The sequence below is a fragment of the Coenobita brevimanus genome, chromosome 65 (assembly GCF_032717465.1).
Source record: "Coenobita brevimanus isolate Jiangsu-jjx chromosome 65, ASM3271746v2, whole genome shotgun sequence".
NCBI classification, from domain to species: Eukaryota; Metazoa; Arthropoda; class Malacostraca; order Decapoda; family Coenobitidae; genus Coenobita; species Coenobita brevimanus.
Window position 1 is genome coordinate 44,277,126 of NC_137018.1, and position 26,968 is coordinate 44,304,093.

The 26,968-nt window shown below is 42.5% G+C and overlaps 1 protein-coding gene across 1 annotated transcript in view; it reads left to right on the forward strand.

Moving 5' to 3' along the window:
- The window catches only part of LOC145405084 (NAD(P) transhydrogenase, mitochondrial-like), a 191,692-nt gene extending 169,499 nt beyond the window's left edge, over positions 1 to 22,193 (forward strand). The window contains exons 17-18 of the mRNA XM_080276595.1: positions 7,886 to 8,202; positions 20,828 to 22,193. Of these exons, the coding sequence (XP_080132721.1) occupies positions 7,886 to 8,202; positions 20,828 to 20,974 (464 nt within the window). The 3' untranslated portion in view covers positions 20,975 to 22,193. The remainder of the gene's footprint in view (positions 1 to 7,885; positions 8,203 to 20,827) is intronic.
- The last annotated feature ends 4,775 nt before the right edge of the window (positions 22,194 to 26,968 follow it).

The window sequence follows — 26,968 nt, forward strand, 5'->3', positions numbered from 1 at the left end:
AAGGCTAGCTACACAAACAACTCCCCCACCTCCACAGGTATCCAGTCCCTCATGTGCCTGCTTTCTCTGGCAGGCACATCAGCCACCACACGCTCATAGCCTGGTGGAAATTAATTTCATCCACCAGGTATTGCATAACTGCAGTGGTAAATATCGCCCTAAAAATATTGCCTACAGTCCAGAGCCTTGGGGGAAGTTGATCCTCCCAAACACCTGCCCCTTCCTCATCGAATACAGGCACAGAGGGCTCTAATCCTGCTCCTTGCTCCCGCACACACTTATCAACTCTACCAACCCCTGGTAGAATAGGCTGTTCTCCATGGCCAGCACATCTTATTTGAATGCGTGCATGCCCATGGGCAGGGGGTGAGGGGGAAGGAGAGGGAGTGGTGTGAGAGGTATGGAGGGTCATGACTCATCTGACGCTGGCCTTCCCCGGGGAGACACTGCTTGCTTAGTCACACCATGTGGGGCCTGTTTGGAAAATTCCACTCCTGAAGGGCCCAGTTTTGGTGATTTGGCCCTTGAAGTACCGGGCTAAGGTGACGCTGGACGTTTGAGGGCGAGACAGCGGCGAGCAGGCTGTAAGAGGCTGGGGAGGCGGTGGCTCAATCGGTAGAGAGGTGGCCTGCAGTCCTAACGGACCCAGGTTCGAATCCCGGCTGGGGCAGGGAATAGTTTAAGGATTTGAATTTCATTAAATCAGGCTTTACTGATCTACCAGAAGACTCGCCGACATGTTGTAAAAATACCCCCGCTAATACCAATACACCAGTCCTGTATGAGACAGCCCTAGCATGTATTCAATATGGACGGTGGGTGTTAGCGCCGAAGTGGTGACATGTAGAGGTGTATGGTACGTAGGAGGACTGCTGGGCCTTGATAGCAGGCTGTGAAGCCTATGCCCAGAGTTGGACACATTTAAAAAAAAAAAAAAAAAAAAAAAAAAAAAAAAAAGTGGCAGTGAGACGGCTTGTCGACGTTTATTTCCCAGATGACTGCCAACTCCATGCTCACCTGTGTAGTATGCTGGGTCATCAACCTCCTCCTCTTCAGTGAACTCATCACTGTTGAAGGTCCTGCCCTCCTCCTGCAGCAGTTTGAGAGCCTTTTCAGGCGTCTGAGAGCGAGAAGGAGTCGGAGTGTGAGAGAGTTCACGCTCCACATAACTACTTCTCTCTTCAGAAGAAGTACTCTCACTCAGAGTACGTGAGGACACTATATCGTCCAAGGCACGACCAATGGCACTGTCACTGAGCCCTTTCCCTGGTGGTAAGGACAGAACTTTCACTGGGGTCGATGATGCAATCGGCCCCGCACGTGAGGGGATGGAATTGGATGAGGAAGCCATCACTATATTCTCTACCAGTGCCATGTACAGACTGAGCCGTGTATCACTGGGGTACCTAGGGGACCTACCTACCGTATAATTTTCATAGAAAATACAGTACCCTCGCGTCCAGCACGGTGAGCAATTAATTAGTATTATTTAATACGGTTTAATTACTGCAACACGAGTGTGTTAGCATAACACGCACAGAGCTCCAAGAAGTGGGCCAAATCCGCAGAGTTCACTCTAGCACGATCACCCCCGGTCCAACACGTCCATACTGGACATTCCCATGATGATGATAGCCAATGAAAAACTTCTGATCAAGTAGCCTTCCCCGCCCGCTATCGTGACGTGATCGTGATGCCACCCAATTAAAAACGCTTCTGGTGTCACATGATGTTTTGTTTACATTTCTCCCGCCACAGAGCCACTCAGTCGCATAATTGCATTGGAAGGTGCTTTTTTCTTGCTGCATTTTCTGCCCTTGTTACTGCATTTTACCCTGCTCACGATGCCTAGGAAGCCTTCTGAGAACCCCAAGAAGCGTCGGCACCTCTCTCAGGCCGCCAAGCTAGAAAGCATCGAGAGGAAGAAGAAAAGGGAGAGGAAAGTTGACATTGCCAAGGCCTACGACATGAATGAAGCCAACATGATCATAATAAAAAACTTAAGACAAGATCCTGGCAGCCGAAGGCTATCACACAGCACTTCATACCAGGTTTGCCGAGGATACGATGGTAAATCGGAACGGTAACGTGGTAAAATTGCCGACGATACCACGGACATTTGGAATTCATCTGGATGGATTCCTTCCGAGCATACGATGGGGAAAACAGCGTGACCAAAACCCAGGCAACTCGACAGAGAATGTATCGTACTACAGCATTGAACATTTAGCCTGACACTTAATACATATTAATATTTTAGAGTAAATATCAATCGTTTTGAAACCCTTCTCATCGGCGTGCGTACCAGTTTATAAACAAAGTTGCTTCTCCTTATTCTCTACCGAGTCAGCAACAGCGATCATTTTCCACAGTCACGAGACAGGGCTCTGGCAACAGTGTGAGAAGCATGCACTTTGCCGAGGATTACAGGGCTAGGACAGGCAGAAGCAGGACCTTCCATGGCTGTGGACGAAGATAGTGATTTTGAGTGTGATTTCGAAGGATTTATGAGGGAGGTTTGATTTCGAAGGATTTATGAGGGAGGTTGAGGAGGAGCAACAGCCATTACCCACTAGTGACGCCAGCAGCCATCCTCCGGGGACCCAGTAGGACTAACTACAGCCTTGGATACCACCTTCCATTCCCAGCAAGCCCACCAACACTTTCCTAAAAGGTTAGTTATCATTCATAGCACAGTACCATTTATTATAATTACAATAGTACCAATACAGTAACCCCTCCAATATCCGGATCAATAGAGCCATCGGTAGGTTCAGATATTGGTTTCATCCGGATATTGGGCCCCAGCTTATGGACTTGTACTTATGGACCCTAACTCAGAGAAACACCTATACAACTCCCTCCGGACATGCATAGCACCTATTTAACACCCAAATCACACCAATAAGGCACATAAATGACTGAAATAAATGCAAAAGAAACATAAAATGTGGGTTTAGAAGTATGTTCATACATTAATAAACATTCTGGTACTTATGGACTCTAACCGAACCTAACTCTGAAAAACACATTCCTACTGCACATGCATGAGGTAAGTAAAGTATGGAAAGAAGTACAGTATGACACATTCTGGTAAGTATAGTATGGAAAAAAGTTCAATATGAAACATTCTGGTAAATATAGTATGGAAAATAGTACAACATGAAACATTCTGGCTAGTTACAGCAAGTCCCTGGCCACCTCGATGAATAACCGCCTCCTCTCGGACTCTGACAGTAAGAACGATTTCCTGAAGCACTTGCACTACACTCTTCCTGAAGTCTTGCACTGAACTTAGTCACTAACACACAGAAGTCCGTTCTTTTCACAGTGTTCACTTTAGTCCAAATAATGTTCCATTTTACTTTAAGTGTTGCACATTAACTTTTCCCAAGTTTTTTAATTTTCCAAAGCCAAAACAAAGAAGGTTAGTTACGTTAAATTTCTTTTCTACTGAGTCTTTTCTCCCAACTTGAAAACCTTAACACAACACACCGTTTTTTTCACTGCACAACACTCAAAATTCCCGTGTGGTCTAGTGGAGAAGTTCTTGCTGTTTATTCACTGTCAGAGTCCGAGAGTATCACTGGCAGGCGACCAAAGGGTGCATCGGTGGGTCGTGGTGATGGCATACCAACTACAGAAGACTCTGAAGATAGCCGCAAACTCACATCGAGCGGTAACTCCACTGTAGCTGATGTGCTGGGCTGTGGCTCGGAGCATGAGGGCCTGTCTTGGGGAGGCAACGGAGTGGAACCAGGGCTTGGCACAGCGGGGGTCACGGGCCTGAAAAAACTGTCAATCGTTGACTGACGCAAGGACCGACAATTCTGGCGATTGATGATGCACTGCCGGAAAGCACGCACTTCCTCCACGAGTCCCAAGGGCCCCATCTCCCTGTCGCAGTCCGGGTGTTCCAGGTAGTCTAGGACGAACTCTACTGTAGATGTTCCCGGAGTGCGCTCAGCTTGGGGATGGCTGGAGTAGTGTCCTGCTGAGAGGAGTCCGCATCATCATCGCCTTCGTCGTCGGAATCTTCAAGTTCGGGACTGACACCAGCAACCGAAGACGCGATCTCGATATCAGACAACGTCTGATACCCAGGATCGCCCTCGTCGTCGTCCAACCACTCACAAACATCGTCCACATCAACATCGTCGCCGTGCGTACGTAGCCGTGCATGGAAGTCATCCACGTCAAACCCTAGGAAATCGTACTCCACATCTGTTCCGAGAAGCAGACGAGACCAACCATTTTCAAGAGTTTTCACAGGGACTTCCTTCCATGCACTAGCCCAGTTGTACAGCGCAGACTTGATGTTGTAGCGGCGAAGGTTTTCCAAAGTCCGCTTGCCTCGAGTGTCACGTCCTTCCCTGCGCTCGTCCTCGTCGACAACCATCACCTCGTCCAGGAACTTCCGACGGTACAGGCGCTTTGTTGCCACGATCACTCCTTGGTCCATTGGTTGAATGAGAGCAGTCGTATTAGGTGGCAGAAACATGCACCTAATACGGCCATTTTCAGCAACCAAGTCCTTGTCGCACGGGTGGGCAGGTGCATTGTCGAGGAGAAGGAAAGCCTTTACCTGGTCGCGAGGAATTCCCAGTGTCTTCGTCTGGTAATGGATGACCTCCTAGACGAAGTGATGGTGAAACCAGTCTTTGAAAATCACAGCTGTGAACCATGCTTTCAAAGAATGGTACCATACGACAGGAAGGACATCCATCACCCCATGAAGGCACCGAGGCTGCTCTGCACGGCCAACAATAACGGGCTTAAGCCGGTGCATGCCGTTAGCATTGGCACAACACAAAGCAGATATCCGTTCATTAGAAAGCTTGCGGCCAGGTACACGCTTCTCTGTCTCATCGGCTATAGTGTTCGTTGGCACCGAGCGATAGAATAGGCCAGTTTCGTCAGCGTTATAGACTTGACCGAGAGTGAGGCCCTCCCTGTCGATCAAGCTTTTCACCTTGTGCCGAAACTCGTCCACTCCATCCTCGTTAGCGTCCAATGCTTCGCCATGTTCTTTACGGTTAGTAAGGCCATGTCGTAACTTGAACGCGAAGAGCTAACCCTCGGATGCCTTGAAGTCAAGGGCGTCGTGAAGCCTTGCAAACTTCTCAGCAGCAGCCTTCAGCTCCATTCCACGTACCATCACACCAGCTGCACGTTGCTGTCGATACCAAATCAACGTGGAGCGGTCGATCTCTGCATACTTGGGGGTAAACATAACCTTCCTCTCCACGTTGCGTTTGCTTCTCGACGAGAAGTCGGCCGTGTACTGCATGAGCTTGTCTCGGGAACGCTTGATATCGAACAAAGTCGACCGGGCCAGGTTGAACTCGCGGAGAATGCGTGAGGAAGACCAACCCGCATCAACCTTCTCCAATATCTCCCGTTTCTTCTCCAGAGTCAACACCACTCTCTTCCTTTTCTCAGGAGGCGGGGCCATCATCACACACACTAAGAGTAGGGCAGAGAGCAGCAGGAGGCCTTGCAGCAAGTACGGCACCACCACAAAAGCGAGCACGTGGGCAGCCATGGCGAAGAGCGTAGGTCTTGTCGCGGTGAGAGACAGGCGGGAAGTGGGGAGGATGCAGCGGCGCTCTATCGGACGTCGGAGGAATGATGAACCAAAACAATGCTCTCACGCGGCGTGCGCGGCAAGTTCAAATTACAGACGGCAAAAAAAAAAAAATAGATTTTTTTTTTTTTTTTTTTTTTTTTTTTTTTTTTTGATCCCAGGACGATAAGGTTCGGTTAGTGGGGATGTTCGGTTATTGGGCGTCTGGATATTAGAGTGATTACTGTATATGTATAGGTATATGGTAGGTATTTAGGGTGACTTTTCCGAGGGTTGCTGACATAATTCATTTTTCCCCATAAGCTCTATTGTTAGTCCAACACGTTTTTGGTCCAACACGTGACCCATGCATGACAATATTACCGTGCTGGACGCGAGGGTACTGTAGTAACATGTTCAAAGGGTGGCGGAAAGATGCTTTTGGCTATACACGTCAATGAGCGGTGCTCCGCGCCCCGTATTGTGAAGGCTATACGCGTCAACCAGTGCCTAGGAGTTTATTATTAACTTGATTTGGGAAGGTTGAGTGGACCCCAGACAAATGGTACAGTCCTCACTTTGTATTACAGATCCACTCCTTAACCCCTACGTGCCGGTTGACGTGTATAGCCGTCATGATTTTGGGCACGGAGCAATGCTGGTTGACATGTTTAGCTGCAAGTGTCTTCCCACCACCCTTCGAACCCATGACCATTTTCTGTGACAATCATAGGCCCAAGGTACCCATTGATGTGTGGCTCAGTCTGTACACGGCACTGGTAGAGTGATGTCTTCCTCATCCGATTTCGCTCCCCCATGTGCGAGGCCGATTGCATCATCGACCCTTGTGAAAGTTCTGCCCTTACCGCCAGGGAAAGGGCTCAGTGACTGAGAAGGTGTGTGGGAAATTGCAAACAGTAAATAGGTAAGCACAAGTGTTTTTTTTTTTTTTTTTTTTTACACATGTGAAATGTAAGATATACCTAGTAAGTATTATGATATAAGTGTTTTATAAGTTTTACAAGTACAATGCAATAAGTGTTACTGTTTATGGTTATTTGTGAAACAGTGATTGGAAATACCTTGAGTAACCATACCTGCTACATGAAGGAAAACCAGGAGTGCACAGGTGAGAAAGAAAATGACCTGGTTGGCTATAACTAAATTTTTTCCCTCATTACTAAGGAAATAATGGTGAAGATGTGAGAATAAGCGTATTTGTGATGTGAAGTACAAAAAACGTAAGTTGTGTAGTACATTAGTAATATTTTCACAATGCCCCTGATTAATACAAATTAGTCACAATTTTAGTACATGTAATTACCTCGTACTCAACCATACTGCGTGAAACAGTGAGAGCATTTACTTCTCAAAGTGCAATTACTTGTAATCGTGATGTCAAGTGCATGTATAAGTGCCACAGCAGAGGGAAATTATTATAATTGTTTGCAAGAAGTTTTCATTTATTTTTCATTCATTGCCAGACGCCATGTATCCTAGAAGCAGGGTGGCCAAGGCTTAGAGTTAATTGTTTTACAGGGAGGGGCACTAATCCTCCACCAACCCCACTTAATACGTAGGGAGCATTGAGTACAGAAAATAAAAGAGCTATTCTTTTCCCACACACCTATGGGGCGTAGTGGCACTATGAAATGGGCAGAAAATCCTGTGGGGAGCCACATGAACAGGGTGATGACTCATCCTTATGACTGTGATTAAGGAGAAGTTGAAGATTGAGTGGAGAATTCCCAAGTTTTCTGAAGGAAGGCTGGGCAGTGTTACAATCACCACTCCGGGCAGTGCTGCCAACACTAGCCAGCGAGTCCAAGGTCACTGGCAGTGGGCCTCACTCGGAAACAGCCTGCCAAAACACAAAAAACCAGCCATCTTTAATTTACCCTTACTCATCAATGGGACCACCTGGAGACCTGGGGATACTTTCATTTGAAAGAGGAAGAGTTGGTAAGTCTTATGTATCTTTATTTTTTTCTCTAGCTATTTAGTTTGGAAGATATTAGTGTTTGAAGTAAGGGTATTTTTGCCAGAATCATGGAAATTCCCGGTGAGGAGTGGGCAACATTGCAAAACCCCTGGTGCGTAGGGGTTAAAAGTGCTTGTCCCACAGAATGGACATGTCATCAGCAGAACTCTATACCACTACTGACGTAAAAGACGGCATTGTTATTCCAGATTTCTATGTAAATTTTATACTGGAGTTGAGTTTAAAATTTAAGTACCTTACTATGAAAAAGACCTATCACATATTGATACAAAAATATAGTACAGTGAGCAGGTTCAAAGAAGCTTTCCCATTTACAGGTTATGGATTGTGTGTGGCAAAGGCCCAATACCCTATTGCTGAGATGGTGGAAATCCTGCGCAAGAAGGGCAAGAATGTGCGCTTTGGCATCCATCCTGTAGCAGGTCGTATGCCTGGCCAACTGAATGTACTTCTGGCAGAGGCAGGCGTACCATATGATGTGGTACTCGAGATGGATGAGATTAATGATGATTTCCCTGAAACTGAATTAGTATTGGTTATTGGTGCCAATGATACTGTCAACTCTGCTGCTGAAGACGACCCCAACTCCATTATTGCCGGCATGCCTGTCCTTCGAGTATGGCTTTCAAACCAGGTATGTGTTTGTGATGGTGTCTTGGAGTCTTCATTTGAGAAAGAAAATATTAACCTTTTGTGGACTTTTTATTTAACAATTTTGTTCGGTAGATTCCCTTTTAAAGCGATATGATTACTGTACTGTATATTCCGCCATATAATATGCAGCAGCTTATAATACACTTCCATGATTTGGCAAGGGGTATTTATGGGGAAAAATTAGTGTACTGTATTTTTGCTATTTACTCAAATTCAGCATCCACCAATTTAAGGAAATAATTTTGCAGTCACTTCTTAAATGTGGAAATGCACAAATATGCAAATCACTTACCACATCATGCATTCAATAGTAAGCAAGCAGCTGTATATTTTTTTTATTTTTAAACTTAAACCTCGACTTAAGGGACTAAATGGGGGATCAACTTGTCCTTTACTTGAAAATGTCCATTGTTTTACCACATATAAAGAGTCTTATTATGAAATGCAATGATTGTTTCACTTATCTTGCTTATTTATATGATTATGAATATAATTTTACAGGTACTGTACAGTATAAAGAAACATATTAATGTTTATAACCTAGACATTACATATTACTTTTGAATGGTCTTGTCCATTTGTCAGGTAGAATATGGAGTCCCTTAAATCGAGGTTTGAGTGTTTTTTTTTTTTTTTTTTTTTTTTTTTTTTCCCCAGACCTCCTTTCCCACCCTAGGGCAGGGTGAGGAGTAGCAATGTCCAGACAGCCCAAAATTGCCCAATCCAATGGGCCATGCTTCCATTCACTCATCATTCAAGCCCCCAGAATCCTGGCTCTGTCGGATACACCAAAAACATTCACCACGTTCTGTAGCTTCACATATCGTATCCGACAGAGTCAATCCAGACGCTGCCACGTTAAAAAGGGGTGCCAAAAATCCCTGATCATGCACATCTCCTCACAAAATTCATCCAGCCAGCTCGATTGCCTGTCAGTTCCCTACCCTCACTGACTTCCAAACCTCTCTTACCACACATTCATCCACCATATCTTTCCACCTTCTCCTTGGCCTACCTCGCCTCCTCCCTCCTTCGAATTCACTCAGATATACCTTTCTCACCACTCTATTGTTATCCATTCTGTCCACATGACCATACCATCTCAGTACTTTCTCTTCAATTCTGGTGTCCACCGACTTCCTCACTCTGCATCTTTCACGAATCACATTATTTCGTATCCTATCCACCCTGTGTACTCCACATGCATTCCTCAGCAGTCCCATCTTCACTGCCCTATCTCTTGACTTTTCATTTTCATGCCACACCATAGTCTCACAATCATATGTTAAAGTTGGCACTAACACTCCTTCATGTAAGCCTCATGAAGGTGCAACACTCAAGCCTCTGTTTCTTATCAAGGCCTTCATTGCACCAGCTACTTTTCTTCCTTGTCACTCTACTTTCAACATCTTTTGCACATTTTCTTTTCTTTTCTATCACTGTACCCAAGTATTTAAACTCTCTCACCAGTTCCAGTCTCTCTCCATTCACTGTTACATTTCACTGGGAGTCACCTTCTCTCTCAGTAACCATCACTTTACTCTTTTCTACATTTACTCTCAAGGCAGGATGCTTACAGACATCAGCAAAACTCTATACTAGCCTACCAAGTTCTTGTCTGGTACTTGCAAGCAGTACTGCATCATCAGCATACAACAGATTTGAGATATTCCATCCATCACCATTCATTACCAATGCTATATCCCTCTCTCTATTACTCGTGTTTTCACTTCTCTCATCACCCGATCCATATATACATTGAACAACCATGGGGACATCACACAACCATGTCACACACCCACACTGATTGTGAACCATTCAATTAGATGCCCATTAACCCTGACACATGCTTCACTACCATCATAAAAAGTCTTGACAGCACCTAACAGCTTACCCTCTACACCGTACATGCGCAAAACTTTCCACAATCCTTCTCTGTCCACTTTGTCATATGCTTTTTCCAGATCCATGAATGCCATAAACACCTTATGGTCCTTCTCACAAGCCTTCTTGTATATTGGTTGTTCAATATACAGTAATCCCTCCACTATCTGATGTAATAGAGCCAAAATCATGTCCGGAAAGTGGGCCCCTGCCTGCTGGACTGGTACTTAAGGACCCTAACCCAGCCTAACTTTGAAAGCCACCAAAATAACTCCCTATCGGACATGCATAGCACCTATTTAAACCTATTTTAGACCCTATTCACACCAATAATGGACATAAAGCATGAAATAAATGAAAAGGAACCAAAGAATGAGGAATTAGAAGTGACTGTACCTCAGTCAGGGTACCGGTACTTACAGCACGTCTGGCAGCGGTGAAAAAGCTCTTGAAGCACGTACAGTAACCCAGTGTTGTGCTGCACTTACAGTAATTCTTTGCACTGTTGAGTTATAATTGTTTAACCCATACACCGCGGGCATGTTTACCGATGTTTTGCGTGTGCCGCGGGGTTATTCGGGCTCCGACAGACTCTCAAAAAATATTTTTGCCAAAAATCAGTTATTAGTCCTAGAATATTAAAATTATGTATGCTTATGGCACATACCTTCAGCTTTCTCCTGGAATGTTTGTTGAGCCTTCGTCAGTTACTGCAGGACTTGTGGAGACCTCTGAAGTTGGGTAACGAAGTCTCCACTTTACACTCCCATCAACCCGCAATATGTTTACCACAGCCAGATATTAACACTAAACACTACTCTATAATTTTCAAGTAGTTTGGGATCCATACTCCAAAAAAAAAACCCACTGTGAAAGCAATGAAAATTATGAGCGCGTCTGACCGCCGCTCTTGCGCTAGTTCGCTCTTGGTACTCTGTCATTTATTATTCATAAAACCCCTCACACTTCATATTTCTATTACTATATGACACTTATATATATCTACAGTCTTTTTCCATAAGTTTCCTTCAGTAGTATTAGTTTATTGTCACTGTAGGGATTCAATTTCTTTCAGTAAAATACGTAGCATTCACTTTCTCGTCCTGTATACTAGCGTTGAGAGTGAATGTCACTTTCATCTTCCCTCTCATAACTCATAGTATTCAGACATGCTAGAGTGAAACTTTCACTTTCATTACTCCTAGGGTATATACTCGTATTCTTATACTACTACTCATTTACATTTCTATTTACGTTCTCTATTTTATTTACGTTATTTACATTTCTATTTTATTTACACTGTGTTATGCACTGTCACTTGAAGCAACTTATAAAACTATTTTCCATTGTTCACGTATATTTACATTCATTACTTTCACTTGCTGTTTACACATTATTTACATATTGTTTACACATTATTTACACATTATTCACAATTCCACTTGCACTGTTTTACTCAATAGAAAGATCGTAGTCACTCTTTTATCAATTGTCAGCCCTTTACCTCTTTCCACACGAGGTTTAGTAGGGGGTAAAGGTCACAGGGCCCTTTGCATGGGGGTGAAAAAGGCCCTGAAGTCAGCCAGAGGAACAGGCGTACCTCCCCTTCGGAAGATGAGAGAGAACTGATAAGGGAGGGCCGGCCCGGGTAGAGGCCTACTTAGGGGATATTCAGTACTACCAACGTAGCTCTTGAAACAGCAATGTATTTCACTGAAATGATTGGCAGGAAATCTAGACAATACATTATAAATTAGGTAGTTCCAGGTGAATGTAAATATCACTTAGGCTTCTCCCTTCTCTCCTTATATGTATATTTATTACGAAAATAGATTATATGGCATATTTCAAGGGGAAAAAAAACAGCAAAAATTAGCGAACGAGTGCACGTGAGGTGTTGTCAGGTGATAATTAGCCAATTCCAGGTGTATGGCACTCTCACTTACCTTATTTCTTTCTTGTATATATTATTTGGTATAAGAATAGGGCATAGGGCTTATTTCAATGGATGAAATCAGTGATAAATTCCAGGGGAGATTTGCTTAGCGTAACACGGCCAGGCAGGCGAGAGGATAGGGTAATGGAGGGGGGGTAGGGAGGGGAGTCAAGAACGGGGAGAAATGGCTAAATTGTCAGCAATGGATGGGAGTACAGATGAGATTAGGAGTGCTGACTAGTGTTGGACATTGGCAGTACTGATAGATGATACAAGCCCCCACTTGGAAGCCCGGGTGAATTCAAAATAACACAGAATCACAAAAGCGACGCCCCGCGGTATGATCCCTTGCTCCCAAGCGTCTCGAAAGTGACGCCCCGCGGTTAAGGGGTTAACACTGCACATTGTTAATTGCACCACACCAGTTTCAACTGCCAGTTTGCACTCCACGGTTAATCCTTGGCACTCTAAATTCTAATTCCTTAACACTGCACAACACTGTAAATTCCTGTGTGGTTTAGTGGTGAGGTATTGCAGTTTATTCACAAAAAACGAGCACGTGTGGCATTCACTGCGATAAGCATCTACTTGCGATCAAGGTTAGGCGGTGACTGTTGGTGACGGGGAAACAGACTTGCCAGATTGCAACAGCCACATTACCAAACTCCTCAATTTTCATTACCACATTTAACATTTCATTACGAAATTCATAAAGCTAGCATTTATTCTTTACTAATTATATATACAGTACAAGTGGAAATACATGTAATCACTCTCCTTATAATTAACAGCATGTTGATTATTTTCATGCTATGTAGGCCAGAAGATTAATCAGAGAGAGCAGACAATCCACCATCTCCATCCTGTGTGTCCTCATACATGTGAAAAATCCGTTTGGTAATGCATTATTCTGATTCATTACCAAACGAATTTTTCATTACCAAATTGGCCCACATTTGGTAATGAAAAATACCATATGGCAACCGTGACAGGGGAGGGGAGAGGGGGGAGCAAGGAAGGGGTGAAGGGGCCGTGGTGTAAGCAGCTGTTCGGTGCCGCACAGCAATTTCAAATTACGGGAGGGGAAAAAATTGGATTTTGGGGGGATTTTTTTCTTTTTTTGGCCATTTTTGGGTTCTGAAGGTCCAGGCCCACAATGTCCGGTAAGTGGGGTGTCTGGAAAGTGGGGGTCCGGATAGTATTGGGATTACTGTATATGTATATATGGATGGGATGATGAGAGAAGTAAAATCACAAGTAATGGAGAGGGATGGCATTGGTAATGAATGGTGATGGATGGAATATCTCAAATCTGTTGTATGCTGATGATGCAGTACTGGTTGCAAGTACTGGTCAAGAACTTGGTAGGCTAGCATAGAGTTTTGCTGATATCTGTAAGCATCCTGCCTTGAGAGTAAATGTAGAAAAGAGTAAAGTGATGTTTTTTGAGAGAGAAGGTGACTCACAGTGCAATGTAACAATGAATGGAGAGAGACGAGCTGGTGAGAGAGTTCAAATACCCGAGTACAGTGACAGAAAAAGAGGAAAATGTGCAAAAGAAGTTGAAAGTAGAGTGACAAGGAAGAAAAGTAGCTGGTGCAATGAAGGCCTTGATAAGAAACAGAGGCTTGAGTGTTGCACCTTCATGAGGCTTACATGAAGGAGTGTTAGTGCCAACTTTAACATATGAATGTGAGACTATGGTGTGGCATGAAAATGAAAAGTCAAGAGATAGGGCAGTGGAGATGGGACTGCTGAGGAATGTATGTGGAATACAGAGGATGGATAGGATACGAAATAATGTGATTCGTGAAAGATGTGGAGTGAGGAAGTCGGTGGACACCAGAATCGAAGAGAGTGTACTGAGATGGTATGATCATGTAGAGAGAATGGATAACAATAGAGTGGTGAGAAAGGTATATCTGAGTGAATTCAAAGGAGGGAGGAGGCGAGGTAGGCCAAGGAGAAGGTGGAGAGAGGTGGTGGATGAATGTGTGAGAAAGAGAGGTTTGGATGTAGGTGAGGCTAGAGAACTGACAGGCGATCGAGCTGGTTGGATGAATGTTGTGAGGAGAAGTGCATGATCAGGGATTTTGGCACCCCTTTTTAACATGGCAGCATCTGGATTGACTCTATTGGATACGATTATGTGAAGTTACAGAACGTGGTGAATGTTTTTGGCATATCCGATAGAGCCAGGATTCCGGGGGCTTGAATGATGACTGAATGGAAGCATGGCCTATTGGATTGGGCAGATCTGAGCTGTCTGGACATTGCTACTCCTGACCCTGCCCTAGGGTGGGAAAGGAGGTCCGGATGATGATGATGATGATTGCATCTAACACAGAATGCTTTTGTTTACTGATTATTTATCATTTATTTATGATAATAAAGACTTCTCTGAGGGTGAATTATTGAATTTTGGGGTAATAATTTTTAAGATCATTGAGTTATTTTCTTCTGACTGTAGACTTCGTTGCCAACAGTCACCTTAACTTGTAGCCATACTTCAAACCATGACTTTTGTGGTAAAATGTGCTGTTTGATTTTTGAAGTAAATTTTTTTGGGGAAAGTGTGCATTATATGGCATGTAATAGGGTAATAAAAAAAAACTCAAGTACAACAATAAACAATGGCTGCGTGAAGTCCTTTAGAAAAATTATTTGAAATTTATTTAAAAATACTGAGCGTCAGGAAGATACATAGGCTGCCGTTTATGCACATGCTGAAAGTTTACTAAAATTTTCCTTTGTTTAATGATATTGCTTACAAATGTTGCTGGCAGTGCCTTATGGTATCCATATTTGCATTATATTATCGTACAGCTTACAGTGCCCATCACCACTTTCAAACTCAGTGATATTGATAGTATCACCAAATACTTTTGTTCTGTCTTCCATTTTATTCTGTCATTATGGCAAACAGCCATAATCACTGATTCATTTAGCCTCCATTGATGGTAAATCTAGGTACAGGTACACAGGCAGCCCTGCCAACACTGCTTATGGAATGCCAGCCTTCTCCTTTGAAGACCAGGTTTGGCTAGTCGCAACGTATTTTTTGGCGCCAAACCTTCCTAAACATGCATAATGGCCCAACTTGCTACACTATCTTTCCATGCAAGGACTATTCACAGTTCTTTATATTATTTACTCTTTTGTATTATTTGGATTCTTTTTAGTTTTTTACATTTTTATAAATGATCGTTAGGTTTATTGTGTCATATTTGCTCAATTTAATACAGTAAACTCTCAATTGTCTCTCATGGCAATATCCAGTGCTGCTAGCTCGGTACTATTAAAGCAATATCTATCTGTCTGTCTATTGCCAGACCCCATAATCCCATAAGGGGTGGCCACTTGACTTTGAGTTATTGGTTTAAAATATCTGGGGAAATTTGCGGCATCTGGCGCCAAAACGGGATGTAACCGGTGGTTCTATGCAATATCTGGCGTTGAGGTGTATCAACTGGCTTGTAAACAGTAGCCAAATGGCACTGTATTACTGTACTGTATAATTATTTTATTGTATTTTATGCTTAATTTTCATGTTTTACTCATGGGAGATTTTTTAGGATAGGGGTTCGAGACAGATAGTAATGCAATATCTTGCTCAATGCCGAATGTTGAGCCGATGGGGAATAATATGCAATATCTAGCATTTTTTTTTAACTGCTGTAGGGCTCAGCTAAATTATGCCAGATTATTGAGAGTTTACTGTATTTAGAAGTTAGCGGCGTGACTGGCTGATTGAAAATAGTTGAAGGTTTGCTGCGGGTTTGTGACTTGGGCCTGACTTTGTGAAGTCTGACTTGAGCTTTGATTCAGCATATGCCTAAGTCAAGCTGATTGAGCCCAACTTCAGTAAGCTGTGAGCCTGGATTTGGGACCATCTCACACCAACTTACAAGATCGACTCAAGCATCACTGACATTTGGTCCTTAGCCCCTTAACTGCGGGGGCGTCACTTTCGTGACGCTTGGGAGCAAGGGATCATACTGCGGGGCGTCACTTTTGTGATTCTGTGTTATTTTGAATTCGCCCAGGCTTTCAAGTGGTGGCTTGTATCATCTATCAGTACTGCCAATGTCCAACACTAGTCAGCACTCCTAATCTCATCTGTACTCCCATCCATTGTTGACAATTTAGCCATTTCTCCCCGTTCTTGACTCCCCTCCCTACCTCCCCTCTATTACCCTCTCCTCTCGCCTGCCCGGCTGTGCTACTCTAAGTAAATCTTCCCTGGAATTTTCCACTGATTTCATCCATTGAAATAAGCCCTATGCCCTATTCTTATACCAAATAATATATATAAAAAAGAAATAAGGTAAGTGATAGTGCCATACACCTGGAACTGGCTAATTATCACATGACAACACCTCACGTGCACTCGTTCGCTAATTTTCGCTGTTTATTTCCCCTTGAAATATGTCGTATAATCTGTTCTTGTAATAAAAATACCCCTGTATATATAAGAAAGTAAGGGAGAAGCCTAAGTGATATTTACATTCACCTGGAACTAACTAATTTATTATGTATTGTCTAGATTTCCTGCCAATCATTTCATAGTGTATATATTAGCAGCTGTCACCACGCTGACATTGGCAGCATTGCACTCCCCCTAGGCCACCACACTGTATTCAGTTTACTGTCGTCTTTCAAGGTGAAACCACGTCGGATTTACACCTGTCCAATTCCGCCGCTTTTTAGCCCCATGCTAAGGGCCCTGTGACCTCTACCCTCTACTAAACCTCGTGTGGAAAGGGGTAAAGGGCTAAGTGACTGCTGTGGAACGTGAACTGGTTAATTTATCAATGAAAATGATGGACAGTGACTACGATCTTCTTGGTGAGTAAAGTGGAAATGTAAATAATGTGTAAACAGCAAGTGAAAGCAATGAATGTAAATATAAGTGAACAGTGGAAAATAGTTTTATAAGTTACTGCAAGTGACAGTGCATAACACAGTGTAAATAAAATAGAAATGTAAATAATGTAAATAAAAGAGAATGTAAATAGAAATGTAAATGAGTAGTAATATAAGAATACGAGTATATGTCTATCTATCTATCTATTGCCAGACGCCTCAATCCCGTTTGGGGTGGCCACAAACAAATCGCCTCCAAGTCGCCCTGTCCCCCGCCATTTCACTGCCCTGCTTCCACCTCACACCCCCCTCTCTCATATAACTCTCCACCCCATCCCTCCATCTCATCCTCGGCCTCCTCCTCCCTCTTCCCCCCACCACCTCACTCACATACACTCTCTTCATCAGTCTTTCACCCTCCATCCTCTCCACATGGCCAAACCACCTCAGTGTGTTCCTCATAACGCTTCCTATCACATCCACATCCACACCACAATGCTCCTTTATATCCTCATTTGTCAGCCTGTCTCTCCATGTGACTCCACAGGCTCCTCTTAAATAACTCATTTCCACTGCTGTCACTCTTGACTTGTGTCCTTCCAACAACGTCCAAGCTTCACTTCCATACATTAGAGTTGATATCACAGTACTGTCATGTAGTAACTTTTTCACTTCCATGCTCACTTCCCTGTTTCTTATCACTGCTTTCAAAGAACCAGCAACCTTTCTTCCCTGCTGTACCCTTTCAAGCACTTCACCCTCCAAACCTTCATCCTTACTCATCACACTACCCAAGTACTTAAACGTACTCACATTTTCCAATTCCTCACCATCCAACCTCGCTGTACATTCACTGACTTCACCTCTCTCAAAGACCATCACTTTAGTCTTCCCTACATTCACCTTTAGATTCTGTTTCTTACACACTCTCTCAAATTTCATCCACCAAGCCTTGCAGCTCCCCTTCGTCTTCACTCAACAACACAGTATCATCTGCAAACAACAGTACAGGGAGTTTCCAAACACTATCCTCTCTCACCAGGGCCACTCCCAACATCCACTACCCTACCTTGTACCTCTTTTATTACCCCATCCATGTACAGATTGAACAACCATGGAGACATGACACATCCCTGTTTCAACCCAACTTTCAAAGAGAAAAATTCACTTAGTTCACCATTCACACGCACTGCAGCCATCGCACCATCATACATGCTCTTCACATCATTCAACAACTTCCCATCTACTCCATATATTCTTAACACTTTCCACAATCCTTGTCTATCCACCCTCTCATATGCTTTCTCCAAATCCATGAAAGCCGCATACAACATCTTTCCCTTCTCTAGAAACTTTTCCACTAAAGATCTAAGAATGAATATCTGATCTACACAACCTCTTCCCTTCCTAAAGTCTCCCTGTTCTTCTCCAACTAATTTTTCTGTTCTTTCTCTGACTCTGTCAATAAGTATCCTACCATACACTTTTCCTATTATACTAAGAAGACAAATGCCCCTATGATTACCACACACTTCTTTTTCCCCTTTTCCTTTGTACAAGGGAATAATTATACCTGACTTCCAATCCTCCGGGATTGGAGTATATAAACTAGGAGTAATGAAAGTGAAAGTTTCACTCTAGCATGTATGAATACTATGAGTTATGAAAGTGGAAGTGAAAGTGACAGATTCACTATCAATGCTAGTATACAGGACGAGAAAGTGAATGCTACGTATTTTACTGAAAGAGAAATTGAATGCCTACAGTGACAATAAACTACTATTACTGAAGGATAAGTGTTATTTAGTAATAGAAATATAAAGTGTGAGTGTTTTTATGAATAATATATGACAGAACACCAGCGGCGAACAAGCGTAAGTGGGAAGGTCATACGCGCTCGTAATTTTCGTTGCTGTCAGCGTTTTTTTTTTTTTTTTTTTTTTTTTTTTTTTTTTTTTAGTATGGATTCCAAACTATTTGAAAATCATAGAATAGTGTTTCTAGTGATAATATCAGGCTGTGGTAATCATATTACGGGTTGTCGGGAAATGTAAAGTGGAGACTTCATTACCCAACTTCAGAGGTCTCCACAAGTCCTACGGTACTCGACAAAGGCTCAACAAACATCCCAGGAGAAAGCTGAAGGTATGTGCCATATGCATATTTAATTATAATATTCTAGGACTAATAACTGATTTTTGGCAAATATTTTTAGAGAGTCTGTCAGAGCGCGAATATGCCTGCGAGACATGCAAGTCAGGCAAAAACAACCCCACGGTTTACGGGTTAGAGATTTTATGCATGCCATGAGTGAGGCACATTTCTGCCTCACAGACACCAGCAAAACTCTGCACTAGTCTACCAAATTCTTGTCTGGTATTTGCAAGTAGCTCAACATGATCAGCATACAACAAATGTGAGGTATTCCATCCACCACCATTCATAACCGACGCCATCCCTTTCTCCATTACTCATGTTTTTACTTCTCTCATCACCCTGTCCATATTTACTTTGAACAACCATGGGGGCATCACACAACCTTGTTGCACGCCCACAATGATCGTGAACCATCGCATATAGGAGTATTGTAAATTGGGGTTTGCCTGTATTTTGTATCCTATCCACTCTCTGTACCCCACATACATTCCTAAGTAGTCCCATCTCCACTGTTCTCACACGTGACTTTTCATTTTCATGCCACACCGTAGTCTCGCATCCATATGTTAAACTTGGCACTAACAGTCTGTCATGTAAGCCTTATGCAGCTGGAACACTCAAGCGTCTGATTCTTATCAAGACCTTCATAGCACCAGCTACCTTCCTTTCTTGTGTCACTCTGCTTTCCACTTCTTTTGTACATTTCCTCTTTTTTCAGTCACTGTCGTCTCTCTCCATTCACTGTAACATCACATTGGGAGTCACCTTCTCTCTCGAGTACCATCATTTTACCCATTTCTACAGTTACTCTCAAGGCACGATGCTCACAGACACCAGCAAATCTCTGCAGTAGTCTACCAAGCTCTTGTCTGGTATTTGCAGGTAGCACAGCTTCATCAGCAGATGACAGATTTGAGGTATTCCATTTATCACCATTCATACCCGACGCCGTCCCTCTTTCCATCACTCATGTTTTTACTTCTCTCATCACCCCATCCATATTTATTTTGAACAACCTTGGGGGCATCACACAACCTTGTTGCATGCCCACATTGATCAAGAACCATTCACTTAGATGCCCATTTACCCTTACACATGCCTCACTCCCATCATAAAAACTCTTGATGGCACCTAGCAGCATACCATCTACACCATACGTGCTCAAAACTTTCCACAATCCTTCTCTGTCTACTTTATCGTTTGCTTTATCCAGATTCATAAATGCCATAAACACCTTGTCCTTCACACAAGCCTTCTCCACTCTCTGTCTTATTTCAAATATTTGATCCACACATCCTTTGCCACTCCTAAAACCTTGTTCATCACCCACTAGGACTTCTGATATCTCTATACTTTCTCAATAATTATTCTTCCATATGCCTTCCCTACAACACTCAGTAAACTTATGCCACGATAATTCTTGCATTCACTTCACTCACCATAATTTTTGTACCGGGGACAATCACAGTCTTTTTCCACTCTGGTGGCACAGTTTTGCACATCCATGCCCTCTTACATATCTCCAACAAGCACTTCATTCCACTCTGTTCACTACATTTAAATCATCTCTTCATGCACCTCATCAGCCCCAGCTGCTTTCCCATTTTTCAGATGCTTCTTGGTGTTCTTCACCTCTGCAAATGTCATGTTTCCTGGCACTGCATTCCTTCTCTGCAGTGCTAGGAAAGGTGACATTCGCACAGGTGAAGAACTTACATACTAACTGAAAATTAGCGCCCTAACTGTGATGTGTGCCCGGCAGGTAATTGTGATGAAGCGGTCCCTGGGTGTGGGCTATGCAGCTGTAGACAACCCCATCTTCTTCAAGCCAAATACAAACATGTTGCTCGGAGATGCGAAGAAGACCTGTGATGCTCTCCTCACTAAACTCAAGGAACACTACGACTAGATCACACTACAGTACACTAGATTGTTAAAGATTGCTGGACAACTGCTATTTTGGGTTTAGCTCTACCTTAATCTATTGCAATAATTTACTCCTTAAATTTACCATTTGCCTTTATTATTTGACAACTGTACAGTAAAGCCCATTTCTTATTTCCCTGCAATACACCTTGCAAGAACTGTAAAGCACTAGCTATCAAGAATGGTGGATCGAGTCAGAATATCAGAGTTGTTCACTTTATACAACAGACCATGCAATTTGAACATCATGGTAGCATCTTGTCTCATTTATCCTAACAGTTGTAGATTGCTGTCTCTGGATCCTTTGGTGGTGAAAAGGGTTGATTATAAGATATTAAATGGAAAATATTAAACATGTGCTAAATTTCACCTTCATACATTTCATGTACTGTAATAGATTTACAGCATCCTAATTTCACTTTAACATAAACAATAGGTTGAAAACCTAGTGCTGAGAACATTTTGATCTGTATGTATTGTCGACTCATGATGTACTGTTTGAGTAAAAAATTTAAGTATGTGAGTATTGGAAAAGTTATGTCTAGCCTTCTGTATTGATGCACAGAGCAGATTTTATAATTTTCATGAGTAGCCTATAATAGCTATACAGTAATAGGTAAATTATTAGCTCTGTTGGTTACACTGAGAATTAATTACACTACAGACTAGTAAAACTTAATTACTTTTCCATTTCTCTGATGCCTAACCATTACACTGATATGGTGTAGCAAAACTGTAGTTGATGTTATCCAGAACTAGCAGTTTTGTGTTGTGGATCATACTGAGTGTTCCCTGAACAGAATTGTGAAGCACCTTTTCTTCCCCCCGGCAGATGTACACTGTTCGCTATGAAAGTTATCAGGTTGTTGTACAAGGTATTAATGTTACTAAATTAATTAAACTAGCCTCAGTTGTTCATTACTAGTGTAAATGAGACAAGGATGTTTACCAATGAGAATTTGGCTGAAATGTTGTTTAAAAAAAAAAAAAAAAAAAAAAAAAACTGTAATATAATGTTGTATATTTCTCACTGTTGTGTCTCTAATACTCGAGTTGGTGAGGGCAAGTCAGCCTTCAGCTCTGTAACTTATCCTTGTCAATGGCAAAAATGACTTGTGCATAACTGCTGCAAAGTCTTGGTGTATGACTGCACTATGTTGTGAGAGAGTCTATTTTAGTCTATTATTAAAATTTAGACAAAAGTATTTTTATTTTTTACCTACATTGGTATGCTGTGTATCATTATATTAGAAATACCTGTCATTAAAAGCAGTTCTCATTATGTCAGGGGTGTGTTCCAAAGTGTCGCAAAGTGTCACAACTTTTCGGGTGCAACAAATTAATAAATCAGCACAGAATCTGCAGTTCTAATTGGTAAATATTATACTTTTACCACCATATAGGCTTGTACACACCTAATTATCTGAAATCGAGTAATAAAAAAGTGTTTAAAAAAAAAAAAAAAATGAAAACAAGCTAAGTTAAAAGGAAGTGTTTTGCCTTTAACCCGCCCCATCCCGTCGATGTATGGGTATGTTGCAACATTTTGCATTTGCCAGTCCCGGCGACGTACTGGTATGTCGTGCAATAGGGTATTTTCGATCACGTGACTTGGTGATGTTTTTATGACATGAATGTAAACAAATCCAGTCGCTCCAACACGTGAGACCTGAGTGCAGTACCGTGAGACCTTAGTGCAGTACAGTATCTGTTTTTTCTTTGGACAATGGAGTATTTCAAGTATTATTATTCACTTAGTTCAGAGGACAAAGCAACTTACGAAGAAAAATTAAAGTCTGCTTCTCTAAAACTGGATCCATATGCTCTGAATAATGCAAAAATACGCTCAGATGTGGAGCAGTATCCACCAATAACGTACCCCGACCTCTGCAATTATCTGGTGGCTTCCCCCAACCCAGACTACAGCTTCCAAACTATGAAGTGCCATAAATGCCTGCAGGCCCACAACTATTTCACCAGTGGCTGAGTGAAAGACGTTGGTGTAGCAGAATCCAGCCCAGGTCAACCTGTGATTGTTAGAGGCAGAGTAAGTACCACACCTCATTCTGTACATTCCACTCCAGTATCGATGATAGTTCTCTTTTATCTCTCTCCCTCTCTCTCTCTCTCTCTCTGTTACTGGTAGTAACATAAACATCTGGTGCTCATATTCTTGGGAGCCAGGATATGTTGGATTTACTTAATTGATGAAACCAGCAGTAACATAAACATCTGTTCATATTCTTGGAAGCCAGGATATGTTGGATTTACAGTACAGTACTTAAGTGATGCAACCAGTAGAACAGTGCTTCAGTCATGAGGGCCCTACCTGTCCTTTATAAACACAGTATATGATAGGATAGTGTCATCATAGTGAGAATGGTTAATGCCCACAACATAATTAATTCTTTTTTAATACATGATTATTTCAGGTTCTACATTCACAATCTGTGGTGCTACAGCAATGCATTCATGGATTGTTGCTACACATGATGGTGTGGTAATAACAGCACACTGTGACTGCAAAGCTGGTCAAGGTGAAGATTATTTTTGTTTGGATATTATTCAAATCAAAACACAAACAATATTATTATGTGGTTTCTATAGTTATTAGACAGTAGTTCAGTATTTGTTTTTATATTCATGATTCTTATCTTACAGTAATTGGCATTTCTGAACACAAAATCCAATTCTCCACAACAGTTACACATCCTTCCCTTCAACTATCACTTTTTTGGGTGCACCACCACCTGTCCCACCCCTCCATTCATTCAACAATATTTACAAATGCTTCTGTCCCCCACCACAACAACTTTAGTTTCCTGCCAATAACCCAAACCCATGAATCGACAGTACCCATTCTACCCCATTTCAGCCAAATACTCATCCTACTGCACTCTTCCACCTTTTCTAATCTTTTTTACCTTTATTACTACCCATTCTACCTATTCTCCCACCACTACAAGCAGCCAACACCCTGCCACAGGTCTAAAAAATAAAAAATGCTTTTTCAAGCTCACCACTCCCACAACACACACACAATCCCCTGTAACCCCAACATAACATTCTCTTCATCTACCATTCTTTTCCTTTCCTGGTACACTTTTTTCTGCACTACACTCCTATTCATTAATCCTACAGCACCTTCCACCCACCATAAATCCAGATCTTGAAAAACCCGAACCCAAAATCACCACACATAACACCAAGCCAGCCACCTCACTTTTCCAATTACCTTATCCACCCATTCATTTCTCCCATTTATTCCCATTCATCACCTTTTAGCACATTTCCCTACCTCTACATGCACCCATTTCTCCAGCTCACAGCCAGCCAAAAAATGCATTTCCAACTCACCACCCTACTTCCCAGCTCAATTTCCACTACTTCCACAAGCTCTCTCCCCTAAACTTCCACCTTATTGACTACACCTTTTACCCCACTACCCTCCTATCCACCCACATTAATTCATAGATGCTTCCACTTCCTCCAAATACAATTTTAGTTTTTGCAAATCCAAACCAAATTACCTTAAACAGCATCCACCTGCCATCTCACTTTTTTTCACTTTTTACACCTACCACCCACTTATTTTCTCTTTTCCATCCCTGTTATCACTTTTCACATGTCCACTCTACCCCAATACCCACCTCCTTTAACTTACAGGTGTCTGTACTTTCCCCCACCAACACTCCAGTTTAATAGGAAACCCAAACCCGAATATCCACACATAGCTCCCACCCAGCCATCCCACTATTTCACTTATCCTACTGCATTCACCCATTCAGTTCCTCCTTTTACCCCCATTCATCATTTTTTAACACATTCCTCTCTCACTATAGGCACCCATTATTCCCACAAGCTTTCTCTCCACAACTTCCACTTTATTGAGTGTACCTTCCACCATTCCACCCCAATCCACCTACTTCAATCTACAGATGCCTTCGCTTCACCCCATCACAACTTTACTTTTTTGATAGACCCAAACCTGGAGTTCTCACATGGCACTCATCCAGCCACCTCACTTTCTCACCTGTCTTCTTACATCCACCTATTCATATCCTCTTTTTATCCCTGTTTATCACTTTTTAACACAATTCCCTCTCACTACATGCACCCATGTCATCAGCTCACAGTCAGCCAAAAGTGCATTTCTAACGTACCACCCCCACATTCCATTTCAATTCTCACTTCCCCCACAAGTTTTTTCTCCCAAACTCCCACCTTATTGGTTACACATTATACCACACCACCTCCCCCCCATCCACCCACATTAATTCACAGATGCCTCCTCTTCACTCCATTACAACTTTAGTCTTTTGACAAACCTGAAACAGCAGTCTGATGGCACTTGTCCTCCCTCACTACTCCCAAAAATTAACTTTACACCACCTTTTCTTACTTCCCCACCTTCACACCCACACTACTACTTTTTAACACGTTACCCTGCTCTATACTTTTTTTTTTTTTCCCTCAATTATCACCAACCCCAGAAGCTCCCTCCCCTTAACTCCCACTTTTTTAACTACAGTCAAAATCTATCTTGCACAGAGATAATAATACTGGACTGTATTATCAGGGCCTGTGGCAAAACAGTCAAGGAAAACTTTGACGTCCGTGTTACTTTCTTCACTGATGGATCATACTATGTATAAAGATTTAATTACCTGTTATAAAGTGCTTCCTGCAGACCTTCCAGATGTCAGGGTTTGAGGTCTTGGCACGAGCAATCCTTGCTAATCATAATTTTCTCCTTTCTGCAGTTAATTTCTTTCGTGCTTCTCCCCGACTTGGGATCTTCGGTATACCATAAAAGGAGAGTCTGGGGTGTTTATTGGACTTATTTCCACAGCCGACAATGCAGCAAAAGTGTGGCATTGTTATTCGTTACGAGACAAGTACACACACCACGTATAAGTCTCCAGAATCTGAAAATACACTGAGGTGGTTTGGACATGTGGAGAGAATGGAGAATGAAAGACTGACTAAGAAGGTGTATGTAGGTGAGGTGGAGGGAGAGAGAGGGAGGGGTAGACCGAGGATGAGGTGGAGGGATGGAGTTGAGAGGTATATGAGGGAGGGGGGGGGAGTTGGGGGGAGGGGAGTCAAATGGTGGGTGACAGAGTGACTTGGAGGCGTTTTGTCTGTGGCCACCCTTTGCGGGATTAGGGCGTCGGGCTATAGATAGATAGATAAGAGACAGACCAAACCAAAACAAATACACAGGAGCCTGATGGTCTCACACTTCCGCGCACTAACCCACAATGCACCAGGATGATGACGTCACAAATGTTTGTGACGTCAATCGAAAATACCCTATTGCAAGGTCCCTAATTTGCACAATTTTCAATTTTCGCGCGTGATTTTTCGTACGTATACACGGGACACCTTCCTCTATTTCTCTACAAGATGCCAAGCAGGGACAATGCCTTACACCACATAACCTCCCCCCTCCCCCCCTCACGCCATTGTCTCGGCAATTCACCTGTTACCAGTGACCTGGCCAGTAATGACATTCAGGGCCAGAGTGATTCCCCAATCGATGACAATGTGGAGGACAAAGTTTACATAGCATTAGAAGAAGAAACAGAAATAATGATCAGGTAATGTGGCAAAAGAAGGTCAGGTATGGTGATGAGTTAGTGAGTGAAACAATGCTTATAATGCCTATATTACTGCTTGAAAACCAATATACTCTCATACTAGATATAAATTCGTACCAAATAAATAAATAAATAAATAAATACCATTTATGAGTTGTGTGAAATAGTTACCCTCCCATAGAACTCGTTTTCTTTGGTGCCAGCCTGTTAGAAAACCCAGTCAGGTAAGGAGGTACTGCTACCTGGATCGAGTATTTTAAACCTCAGGTGAGCGATTTCTCTATGAAATTTCGATGTTTCTCACCAAAAGCGGAGGTTTTAGCCCATTTTTTTTTTTTTCGAAAATACCTCGGGATTGGGGGGTGTCAGAGGTG